We start from the raw sequence: 13,591 nt of genomic DNA, 5'->3' as shown, positions 1-13,591 counted from the left end.
CAGTTGAAAGTTTATATACATAATTCCCTGAGTGTCTTTCAAAAGGAAAGTGATAGCACCAAGAATAAAGAAGGAAAGACCTCAGCATTTCAGCAGAGATAGACTGATGTTACTAGTTCTCATCATCAATGTGTTAACATGAAGGTGCAGTCTAACCTGTAGCTGGTGCTTACTTCAAGTCTTCCCACAGTTTTGTTTAGATTTTCAGCAGGTGATTTTTAATGAATTACAACACCTAAAAGCTCTATGAACAAGTATCTTGTTTTAACCAGACCTTTTCTTCCACAGATGGAACAATGGAACATGGGAACAATTCTTTCTATTAACTATATTCTGGTATAAATTTAAAAAGTTAATATATATTGGTATTCACCACAATACACAGATAGCCTCCTTTTACTTCATTTTTCTTATGCCAGCAAATGATTTTTTGTATCACGTGGTAATTCTTGAATGATAAATTTGATCTATGAGGTAATCTGTATTTTCTATTCGTTAAAATGATCAGTTTAAAAGCTAATCTCCTAAATGATAGCATATTGGATCATTCAGAGAAATCAAAGACATGATTTCCTTCCATGATTTCAACTTTGTTCAATTTATATATAAATCTGAGAGGGGAAAAAAGCTCCCAGCTGTACCTGCCATGCAGGTTGATATTTGTAGAATGGTGATCAAAGGTTTATGGCCACCTCAGCTGAGATGGTCTAGTTTTCCCTGTATCCCAGGCATTTCCAATTGCTTCAAGGTGTGTTATAAAAATGTGTGAATTGATGTCCTAAGACAGTAACATGACTGCTGTTCTACAGCTGGCCCAGAGTGCAGGAAACACATTTACATAGACTTTACATTTTACTAAAGCTCCTTCACAAACATCATTTATTTTAATTCACATAATGTGGAGGCTATGAAAGGGCATACTTCTTTCAAATGATGGCTCTGTGTTCAAGAACTATAACAATATGTTTTCACTAAATGTGATTGCAGATGTCCCTAGTAACATATTCAACAATGGTCTTTATCCTCTGAAAGGATATCTTACCATTTCAAAAATTATTTTGATCACTGCTACATATGAGGTTTTATATAATCTTCCCATCACTGAAGAACTCAGTGACTTTAATGGAGAGTTTAACAAATGTTCTAATATTTAAAGGACACCATGCTAAAAAGGAGTGCAAAGGCTCCCAGCAAACCCACTAAAATGCAGCTAGAATGTGTAGTAAAATTAGCAGCAAGCATCATAGTGATTAAGGGTCACTGGCTGCATTCCAGATGTAATGACATAGAAACATTCCCTTAAAGTGATCAATTCAAATGGCTAATAATCTTTAAAAAGATATAAAAAAGGGGGCCTGACAAGATGGCTCAGCAGGTAAAGGAACTTGCTGCCAAGCCTGACGATCTAAGTTTGATCTTTAGAACCACGTGGTGGAATGAGAGGACAGACCCTTGGAAGCTGGCCTCTGATGCTGCTCTAACACTGTAGTGTCTGCCTTTCTCAAAGAATTGATAAATACATAAATAATGAAGTGAAATCATTCAAGATTTCATTTCATTATTTATGTATTTCACAAGAACACACCATAGGACCCAACAATTACAAAGTGAAGTTGCACAATTCCATCCTTCTAATGTCATTTACAAATTTAGAAAATAGGAAATAAAGGAATAGAAACTCTTTAAACTTCATTACTTAAATTATTGTAATAGTTAAGATTTCTAGACTATCTATGCTTTAAGAAATTGCTTTTTACTCAAGTTTTAATTCTAATATACATATATTGGGGCGTTTGACCAAGTGAACTCTTAGTTACGTCTAGATTTGTAATTTTTATTTTTCAGCAATATATTTAGAGGCCATGCTATATGTGTCTATCACATGTCAAGTATCCGGGAAGCCTTTAATGGTCCATATGCACATAAAGAAGGCCCTGAATACCACTGGTCACTATATGAAGGAAAAGTCCCTTACCCGAGGCCTGGTTCTGTAAGTACAATCAGTCGACATATTGCTCTTACGTTTGAAGTCTTTGTTTCACATGTTCCATCTTTGCAGCTAGAGTATTTAAGAATTTCATATCTATAAGAATGTTCCAAGAGTAAAGAAAGAACAGTGTCATGTGGAGTTTTATGCTAGTTATTTAATGCAAAGGATATAACCGTGAATAGTCACATCTAAGCAGCATTATACAGTATGTTCCCACTGATACTCCAGCCAAGTAGCTCCAACTGAACTTTCAATTTGAGGAGTACTGGAAAGCATAAAAATATTTATTAAAATGGGCATAATATATATAGTTTTCTTCCAGCCTTGTGAGGAGAATTAGTATCACATGTCACTTTTAAACAATAAAGTCATGTCCAGTTTTAATATTTTAATATCTATGTTCACTTCTGTGTTCCCCAGGACAGATCTTCTCTCAACTTGTTCCATTAGCAGAGCAAAGGAAATTCTATCATTTGCCTCTGAAATGTTACTACCAAAACTCTAACTTATATCAACTTCTATGCTTTTGATTGGGACATGTCTAAAACTGACAATAATGAAGATGATGGTGTAGATTTAGATCATGGATCCCATATGCAACTAGGTTGGAAAAGGTTTACCATTGTGTGTTTTATGTGAGTCACAGTGTGCAAACATTTAGCTTGTCATGGAGGGCCATATCTTCACTTTAACAAGCATCTGGTGAGATTGTGAGCCTACACTGATTCCATGATTACCACAAAGTCATAGAGAAACCATTTTTGTAGAGCCAAAGCTCCAAATGAAAGCAAACCTCACCTCCATTAGCAAGTGTAAAGCTTTATCGTGATAATCACTCGCACTGGCTTAAAATTATTACTCCCAGTAAGACATAAAGTATATTTTATTTCACTCTTTTGCTTGAAATTGCAATTTAAATGGGAAAATCCACTCCTGTGGCTTAGCTGAAAATGCTTCTTGAAACCACATGGCCTTAGAGGAGGTCGGAGGAAGTGACTGGTTGTTGAATTTCTTCCAAGGTAGTCTAAAACGTTTCCAATAATGTACCATGCAAGTGCACCCCAGTGCACAATTCATGCCAAGTTTAGGCATATGGACCGACTTTAGAAAACAAACAATTATAAATGCCCCTTTTACAGAACCTGGCTACTTAAATACTGCATTTCTACTTCAAACTAGAAAAAAAAATTCAGATATTGTTACAACTGATGTTGATTCTAGAGGAACGCATGTGAGAATGAGAGGCAGTTGTTAGAAAGCAAAGCTCAGCGTGATGATTCCAGGCTGAATGTCTCAGGGTGCTCTGTGGTTGTGATTTGAACATCAGTGTCTTAAGAACTGCAACACATGAGGGCAAGCAACTAGTTTTTCATTTGATCGGTTGCAGATACATAAGAAAGAATACAAATTTATACAGATTATATCAGAACAATACAAAGAGGTTTTGTTGTCCACTTAATTAGTGATGATAGAATTTGAGTAACTCTCTATACTGTCATGCTGGAATTATGCAGCCAGAAAGCAGACATCACCACTTAACATGGTGGTTTCAATAAAGAGAGATCTATTTAGTACAATTATGGTCCATTTATTAATTAATTTATTTTTAAGGCAAGGTCTCACTTTGTAGCTCAGGCTGTCTTTAGACATGGAGTCCTTCATGTCTCACCTCTCCAGCGCTTGCATACCTCTTACTAGGCTGTGATCCTAAACCTTAGAGATTTATTACCAAAAGAAATGTGTTATTCTGATGATTGATACATCCTTCTGTATTTCTTTTCTCTCCTTTCTTTTCTCATTTTTTCTTCCTTTTTTCCTTTCTTTTCTTTTTTCTTTGAGGTGCTATAGATTGGATCCAGGGCTTCATGTATGCTAGCCAAGCACTTTACCACTAAACTATGTCAACAGCAAATGACAGATTCTTCAGTTTGAAATTTTGCTTCAAATAGAAAACAAAATTCAAAACCATAGAATGTATTTTGATCATTCATGTTGTTGCATTTATTTGCTGTCCTCAAATTGTCCTGTATTGTATATATTTTTAGTTTTCTGGATTTCAGTGTTCTCTGTGTCTTTTCAATGCTGCATTTTAAAAATAATTTAGTTTTCTTTTGAAAATTTTAGCACTGAATCCATTTCAGCAACAATAGATGTGGAGCTCCTATGTACTACTGAATGCATAGTTGATTGCTTAAGCCTATTTGCCTTTTCTAACTCTTCTTGTTGGTGGTGATGCATTTGCTCTTCAGGTTGAAGAGAGAAAGAGTGAACTAACCCACTTGCATTTTAGTGTGCCAGCAAAGTGAATGGAGGGAAGTATGGAACCACCAAAGACTACCCTGATGATGCCATTCGATTCGCAAGAACTCATCCACTAATGTACCAGCCCATAAAACCTGCTCACAAAAAGCCAATACTGGTAAAAACGGATGGAAAATACAATCTGAAGCAACTAGCGGTGGACCGGGTGGAGGCTGAGGACGGCCAGTACGATGTCTTGTTTATTGGGACAGGTAAAGACACAGAAAGCATTGATACATTTCAGCTTGCCCTTAGGTAACTGTTATCAGTCAGCAATTACCATGTTGTTCCACTAGCCTATATGCACACTGCTAAAGATACAATGACCAAATGAATTTATGGATTCAATTAATGCCGCCACATTAAGTCTTACTTGTGGGAAGAAACTTACAAATTGTGGAGCACCCAGTGTTATGAAGAACAAATTCTGTGTGGTGCTTTAGCTTAAAATCCTCTTCTCCATGCACGCACAGCACAGTACTGGCCACAGCAATTATCTTAAGAAGCATCCTTAAGCATTCTGCCCTATGGAGTTTCAAACAGGACATTGCCAGGGGTCCTGACCTGGGTATGCCAGGAGGAGGATGTATTGCTAAGAACTATTCATGCTTCTCTGGTCTACTGCTTTTTGTTTTCTGAAAAATTTAAGCAAAGAAACATTAAACATAACTTAATAGACCCACAGTGTAGGCTGTATTTTATCACTGTTAATAAGGTTAATAATGTGCTCTGTGAGTTCAATATTATATAAGAATCAGAGCTCTCTAAGAAACCTAAAATTACCTGATCACTAGTTCACACATGGTGATCTCTGACCATTAAAAAAAGAGGAATTTCCAAAAGCAAGACTGAAGTGTGATTAAAACGGTTAAAGTATTTTATATTAAATGTCATAGAAAACAGTAGACATTTAACCCTCTGAAAACTGTTTTCTTATTTGATTTATCAAAGCTATTTTATAACATTCAGGAAATATCATCTACATCATATTTAACTCATTGATATTGTCATATTGTGCGGCAGTCTTCCAAAACAAATTAAGCTATAAGAGATGTATGAAAAACATATTGGAAAAAGCTAAGTAATAATTCCCCCCCAATATTTGCCCAGCATGGGCTCTAATGCAATATTTGGCTATCATTTGCTGGGGGATATCTTTCTGTACACAGTGAATATATGTTGTTCCCATTTGTAAGTAAAGTAAAGTAAGCTGCTTTGGCTTATGACAAGGCAGCTTAGGGGCAGGCAGGACATCCAAGGAGAGAGATAGGAAAGAGAAAGGCAAGATGGGGAAGATGGGAGCCCACCACCAATGGAGCAGCAAGATGCCAGCAGACTGATAATGCCTCAGCCATGTGGCAACATATAGATTAATAGGAATGGGTTAATTTAAGATGAAAGAGCTAGCTAGCAAGAAGCCTGAGCCATTAGACCATACAGTTTGTAAGTAATATAAGCCTCTGTGTGTTTACTTGGGTCCAAGTGGCTACAGGAATAGGCGGAACACAGGAAAACTTTTGACTACAGTCATTATTGCACACTCACTGCTTCTAGATGAATAAATCAGCTTACATTTTTGCTTTTGTCTGATGTCATCATGTAAACTGCTTAATTTCTAAAATGGAACAATTTTTATTCTTTTTAGTTAATAGAAAAATGAAGGTGATTGCTCTCATGTTAATTATAATCTAGTTTTATTAACTCATATATAGGATTTGATAATTTTTGATAAATTGCTCAAATCTCATAGTTCATGGATTAATACTTCCAAAAACCTAATATATTTTGTGAATTATTATTTCTAACCATATCAAGTTGTGTGTGGGTGTAAATTAATTTCTTATCCTAATTATAAGCTGATAGAACAAACTCAGAATATCAGGAATAACAAAACTTAAAATGGAAATCTAAACTAGTAATAGGTTTATGAAGCAACAGGCAGTTATGGAAGCTGAGTAGTTGAAAACCAACAATTAGTCTTCCCGTAAGGGGTAGACTTTGCTGGCCAGCAAGCCACAGGTATCTTTCTGTCTTTGCATGCCCAGCACAAGGCCTCTGGGTATGCTGCTGTGTCCAGGTTGTTACAAGGGTGCTGAGGATGAATCCACATCCCCATGTACATGGCAATCAATTTCCATACTGAGCAATCTCCCCAGCCCATCCTTCCCAATTTCAATATGGATATACCTAGTCTTGCTTTATTGATGTAGCCAATTTCCCTTAAATAAAAAATTCAGAGAAAACAATCTGAAGCAGTGGTTCTCAACCTTCTTGATGCTGATAACGTCTAATACAGTTCCTTATGTTGTGGTAGCCCCCAGCAATAAAATTATTTTGTTGCTACTTGATAACTGTAATTTTGCTACAGTTATCAGTCATAATGTAAATATCTGATGTACAAGATATCCGATATGTGACCCCAATTGGGTCATGACCCACAGATTGAAAACCACTGATCTAAAAGAACAAATTATATCAGAGAATATCTGGAACTAAAAAATATCTTTTAGGGCCTAAGTTAACATATATTGCACTTTTATATTGACTCCAAACCAGATATTTGAAAAACTAGTATACATAGGTCTTGGGATATAGCCCATTGGTAGGGGTTTTGCCTAGAATATGGTAGGCCCTGTGTTCAATATCATCAAAGAGAAACAAAACAGTAATTTTCGCCTTTTGTGGCTAAAAGTACATCACAATTCTAACCCTGCATGAGGCTTAGGCAGAGTTATCTTCTTACTTGATGCATCACAAAAGAAACTTCTAAAATATGGCAGTTTGATTTTTGAATCTATGATTTTGTTTTTTGTATTGACCAAACTATTTGAAAAAAAAATCGGTTTATCATTTAAAAATTAAGCTTGGCATGCAAAATTGCTCTTTGCTAATTGAAGCTATTAATGTATAAGTAGGCATGTGATTTTCAGCTGACAGTGATTGCATGTTTTGTGCATCATATTTTCAGTCCCATTTGAAGACTGGATCCTCACTCCACTTTGATTATTACCTATTTTTCTTTTTCACAGATACAGGAATTGTGCTGAAAGTGATCACAATTTACAACCAAGAAACAGAGTGGATGGAAGAAGTCATTCTAGAGGAACTTCAGATATTTAAGGTAATTTCATACATACATACATACATACATACATACATACATTTGTAATCTTAGCTGAATGATACAGCCCAAATTCACCCACCACAGACAATCAAAGCCAGAAGTAAGGAGAAAAAAATGTTATATCAGTTTCAGAATATTTTTTTGTCTAATAAGTGTGTATTGAATTCAGAGAAAATTGAAGTGAAGAATAATTCAAAATCTAATGCTTCTCTCTCGTGGTCAGAATATTCAGAAATGCCAATGTGCTTGTAATAGAAGAAAATGTCAATATCCAACATCTGTGTCATAAAGAAGTAGCATGTATTTCACACATGACTTCCAAAACCACTGGTGAAGACTCATGTCTTGCATAAACGTTACTGACACTAACACTAAGTGACACATTCCAAATAGTATACATTGTGGCAGGAGGTGTACACTATGTTTAACTATAGCATATTAATTATACAAAGAAATTAACAAAGAAAAGAAAAAATGGAAAATCATATGCAAAATTTAAGATAAAACAAGTTTATGAAAAATATATTTATGTATATGGATCTCTAACATAATGAGTAAATATATACCATACAGTCTTATTAGTGAAACAGATCTCACGTTTAAGCCTATTCCTCAACCTTGACTCATATTTCTGCCTAAGAGGATCTTGTAAATTTCTGATCATGGTGTTTTCACCAGAATAATTCCAGCCTTGCTTTGTGTGTGTTTCTGTTTAAAGCATCTCAGTCTACATTGTTGATGACACATTACTGAGCTCACTGTCAATATCATTGTAACTCATGTCCAAATGGAGCCCAAGTCTTACATCACCCAGGATGTTAAGATGTTTTGCAGCTGTTTTGAGTTTGTGAAACAGTTCATAGCACATCAGTACCATGCTTGAACACATGTTAAGCACCAAAACATCATCAAAAAGCTTACCAATGAAATGAAACAAAATGGTACTAAATAGTCCATGAAGTGGACACTTATCTAAACCATAAGACTGAAGGATTTGGAAAGCCACCATGCTGACCTAGCTAGGGATGTGGACATTTGACACTTCAGTTTCTTTGTGCTCTCTTTCTGTGCTTGTGTGAAAAAGAAAACATACACTTTAGATATTAATATTAGGATTATAATCTAATTTAGCAGGTAGACATTTTGCAAATCAGAATCTACAAATGATGATGACTGACCATATATGAGTATAAATGATATCAGTGGAAAGAATTGATTAATGGAGAGTAAGATATTTTGTCATTGCTATCCTTAAGAGTGGATTTCCCTAGTGCTGGGTAAACCTTCCTTCTGTCTCAATTATAGCAGATACACTTGTTATTTTTCATTGTGGGCCTTTATGCAATATTTAATTTAACATTTGGGACAATAGCTCTAATTATCAGTACGTACTAATGTATCTTTCCACATTAACTCTTTTGTTACCTAGATAAACAAATGAATAATGCCCTCATGTGCAAAGTATTTCCTTGTTTAAAATGTTACATACACACACACACACACACACACACAAAAAAAAAAAAAACCAAACAAACAAACAAAAACCACAAAGAAAGAAGGAAATCAAAACAAGACAAAAAACTGATAAGGTGGGAGAGATGTCTCAGCCGGGAAAGTAGTTTGCTACCAAGACTCATGTTCTGAGTTTGATCCCAGGAACCCACATGGTAGAAGGAGAGCACAGATTCCCAGAAACAGTTCTGTGGGAGGCCAGCTCCCAACTTTTGAAGGATTCTTATGAGAGAGGGATAAGAATGTACTAGATAGAAAGAGAAACCTAGTTGACAAGAAGAAAGACAGAAACACAGGAATTGCTTCAGGAGGGCCTGGATCAATACCCAACAGCCTTTTCCATTTATTCAAAAGGGCTTTTTATAACAATGCCAATGGGCAGGGCAAAAGATCTTCCCCTTGCAAGATCAAAGCACACTGCACAGCCAAATGTAGAACCTTCCAAATACCTGGTAACCATGCCTGTGGTCAAATCATCTCCTTATGCAGTCCTGCTGGGTAAAGCAAGTTCAGATTCTCAGAGCCTGAGTAAGTTCTCACAAGGAAACCACTGTGAGTCTCCATAGCTCCCCCTTCTTAATATTGTAAAGGGCCTCTCAGACCCCTCAGATATACTGTGTCTGTCTTAGGTCATCTTCTTCTTCATTACTCAGCCTTACCTGTCATTGAGATACACTTTCCATCAAGTGTACTCTGTGTTAGGTTGACAGCTAGCAAGAAGGACTTACCCATCTCTGACTACCAGTCTCTGGCAGAGGAAGGTACAGAGCTTAACTCTATGCAGCTCTAAATCAGGTCCCCTAAGAGCTTCCAAGTAGCTGGAACAACCACAGTAATACTCCTAGTCTTTAGGGCTGCCACACCTCCCAGTAAAGGAGTAGAGGATGACCAAGATGGAATGTCCTTTTTGAGTGAGTCTAAGAGGTCTAACAGCCTCAGCTGCACCAAGCCCTTTTTTAAATCAATAAACTCTTGATGCAACCACATCAAATAAACCAGTAAACTCCTGATGCAACTGCATCAAACCTAAAGACTCCCTTAGCATCACCAAACCATGGTTCATCAATATCAACAGGTTAATATAATTCTAGCATGAATATTACTATACACAATTACAATTCTTACAAATTTACATCCAAAAGCAAACTCTCAGTAGAATTATTTACACTTTACAAACTTTAGCAAATATTCAACAATTTCTTAACAGAACTATTTACATTTTCCTCTAACAAGACAGAGAGTACATGAATCATGAGTCACCATAGTTAAAATTGTAGGTGAAATCAAAACTGTTCCACTTCTGAAGTTTGAAGTTCAAAGTCAGTTTTGACACCAGTTTTAAAGTTCAACTGACAGCCCAAGATCAGAGTCTGGCTCATCAGCTGCCCTGAGGTCTTTATATAACTGTCAGAGTCATAATGACTCTTAGGCAAACAGTTTCAAATATGAGGAGTCCCATATCCAAATATCCCCTGAACACAATAAATCAACTCAGTTCAAACCAGCGTCTCTGAAGCCTCATTTTCAGTTACAGAAGCTCTTTCAGTTAGCTTTTCCCTAGGTGAAACTGCTCCAGGGCAAAAGCTGCTAGCTTCACAATAGCTGGCTGGTGCAGAGTCCTCTCAAAAGAGAGCTTCCTATAGCCACCAAATAGAAACTACAAGGCTGTTGGCTCCTGGCATTCACAGTCCTGGTCTGTCTGTACCTCCCATAACCAGCACATATGCCAAGGACCCCTGCATCCTGAGGCTAAAGGGCTTTCAATTGCCTCATGCCACATGGGCTTAAGGTTCCTCCCACTGCTACAAGCCATAGCCAAATGCTGCTAACTGCACAGCTCCACTTCACTCTGCCGCTGGGAGCTCAGCCTGAGTTCCAGCGTGTCTCACTTGGGTGTTCTGTCAGCCATCAGTTTCCCCTGGGTCCACAGCACTACCTCTGCTGCTGTTCCACCCTGGGGGGATGCTGCCCTGCTCGACTCTCTGCCTGCACTCTCTTGGGCATCTCTTGCAAAGCTCTGGCTGCAGGGGACTCTGGCTGGGGTCCAAAATCTCTGCTGCACTCTCTAAGCTGTTGGCCAGAAGCCATTCAACTCTCCCACAGCATCTCTGCTCTGCTCCTCACCATGGCTTCTTTTCAGCAGAAAGCTTGCAGAACCCTGCTGCTTGCTCTGCCTCGCTCAGCACCTGTTACTCTATGATACCCCGCAAGTCTCAGCTGCCGAGGCCTGGCTGGGGCAGCCCGACTCCTGCTTTCTATATCCCAGGTCCCATCTGTGCTTGGGGGAAAACTACTCTTACCCTAAGTGGCTTTCTTATTAAACCTTCACCATATCCCTAGACCTAAATCTTATATTCTCTAAACTTCACCGAAACTTTTTTACAACTTTAGAGAAAAACAGAGAAACATAGACAGAGACAGAGAGAGATACTTGCTGCAGCCTAACTTTAACTACTCTGCTTTATATTTAAAATGTTACTCCTGAAGAACAGGATGCCACTGCCTCAGCTTAATTCATTAATTCATAACTGGACATGTTCCCCTGTTTCATGGTGCCCCCCCTCTTATCTTTTGTACCTAAATCCCACATTCTGGCACCATCTGTGGGAGGCCAGCTCCTACCTTTTGAGGGATTCTTATGAGAGAAGGATAGGAAAATACTAGATAGAAAGAGAGACCTAGTTGACAAGAAGAAAGACAGGAACACAGGGTAGCTTCAGGAGGGCCTGGATCAATATCTGACAGCCTTTTCCATTTATTAAAAAGGACTTTTTATAACAATACTAATGGGTGGGGCAAAAGAGCTCCCACTTGCAAGATCAAAGCACACCACACAGCCAAGTATAGACCTTTCCAAACACCTGATACCCATGCCCATAGTCAAATCACCCCTTTATGCAGCCCTGCTGGGTAAAGCAAGCTCAGATTCTTGGACTCTGAATAAGTTCTCACTAAGAAACTTCTGTGGGTCTTCACACAATCCTCCACCTCCATACATGCACCATGCCACAAGGACATGCACTCAATAAATAATCTGAAAAGTAACTTAAAAATTGTCATAATAACCAATATCTTAAAAATTAATTCCTCAAAGGGTAGCTATTTCCTGAGTGAGTTCCATCTGCCTGATGTTCCTCTGCTTCTAGGATTAATTTAGAGTGTTTGTTTTGTATGCTCATTAAAGAGGCTCAACTATTAAGCAGAATTGATAACCTAACCTGAAGGCTCCCAGTACTGTACCATGCATTGTCCGTCCTCTACTGTAATCCTAAGAAAATTAGGTTTTTCATCATGGTCAAACTTTGTACAGTGACTCACTATGGTCATTCCTATTGGAGACAATACAGGCTTGAGTTCAAATAATTAAAAAACATATTTTACTAGGAGTAACAAATATTATAAAATGTAGTTAATTTCCTTCTAGGGGTTTAAATACTTCAGTAAAAATTCTGCTTTATTATTTTAAAGATATAAGGGTTTATGAACCACAAGTATTATTCAAAGCAATTACTATTTATTCCAAAGACAAAGACTAGGTCAAGTGGGTTACCCATTGTTCCTTGTATGTGCAGTTTTGCACCGTCATTAGAAAATAATTAAAAAGTGTGTTTTAATTGAACTGGATTTACATGTTGGTTTACTAAAGCAAAAGATATAGGCTGCAAGCATGGAACTACTGATAACTATTTGACTTCTTGTTAAGCAGCTATTCTGATATTTACTGAAAAGAAAACATTTTGATTCATTTCAGGATCCAGTTCCTATCATTTCCATGGAAATCTCTTCAAAGAGAGTAAGTTGCTTACATGCCTGGGTTTTTTCTGTTTGTTGGTTGAAACCGAAGCATTCAAGGATGTTAGCACAGGATTTATAGATGGAAAGCCTATTATTCGTTATTTTATATTATCACTCTATTTTTTATTTTATATTATCACGGCGCTATCTTAGTGAATTCTGCAAAGTCACACCTGCTAACAGCCCCTTGCTTCCTACAGCAACAGCTCTACATTGGCTCACCCACGGCTGTGGCTCAGGTCAGATTCCATCACTGCGACAGGTACGGCAGTGCCTGTGCAGACTGCTGCCTGGCTCGAGACCCTTACTGTGCCTGGGACGGCATATCCTGCTCCCGGTACTACCCAACAGGTGCACATGCAAAGAGGTATGTCATCCTGGTGGGAATTTCCATTGTTCAGAAAAGCTATCATGGGGGGGGGGGGTCTTTTATTTTTTCCTTTTTGTGCCCATTCAACGAAAATAAGCTGTTTTTAACAAGTTTCCCTAGTTATATTCTGATCATAAATATAGGCATTCACAACTTGAAATTTTTCTGCAAATCCCTGTAATGCACTATCATGTACACTGACCAGAGCTGAACTGGTTGGTGTACTTTTTTTGGACTTTTGCTTTTTATCTCACTTTGCATTAAATCTCCCCCCTCCTTTATTTTTTTTCCCTGCAAGACATAATGAAGTTCAGATAAACTTAAAACATGGAAATGGCAAGCCACCACACTTGAAGGATTCAGAGACTTAAAAAGAAAATAAACAAATAAATCCTAGAACACATCCTGTAGTTTCCCATGTCCTCACCAGCAGATGGTCTTCATTTGTGTCATTTTGAAAGTGAATATTTTAACTCCTAGGCAAACGCATGACCTGTGT

General features: G+C 37.6%; 1 protein-coding gene across 1 annotated transcript in view; it reads left to right on the top strand.

Annotated features, from left to right (window-relative positions):
• The window catches only part of Sema3e (semaphorin 3E), a 246,612-nt gene that overhangs the window by 209,917 nt on the left and 23,104 nt on the right, over positions 1–13,591 (top strand). The window contains exons 10-14 of the mRNA XM_059256475.1: positions 1,846–1,990; positions 4,281–4,503; positions 7,321–7,412; positions 12,679–12,720; positions 12,923–13,089. Of these exons, the coding sequence (XP_059112458.1) occupies positions 1,846–1,990; positions 4,281–4,503; positions 7,321–7,412; positions 12,679–12,720; positions 12,923–13,089 (669 nt within the window). The remainder of the gene's footprint in view (positions 1–1,845; positions 1,991–4,280; positions 4,504–7,320; positions 7,413–12,678; positions 12,721–12,922; positions 13,090–13,591) is intronic.

The sequence above is a fragment of the Peromyscus eremicus genome, chromosome 3 (genome assembly GCF_949786415.1).
Source record: "Peromyscus eremicus chromosome 3, PerEre_H2_v1, whole genome shotgun sequence".
NCBI lineage: Eukaryota > Metazoa > Chordata > Mammalia > Rodentia > Cricetidae > Peromyscus > Peromyscus eremicus.
Note: the sequence above shows the minus strand (reverse complement) of the source record. Positions and strands in the feature narration are given on the sequence as shown.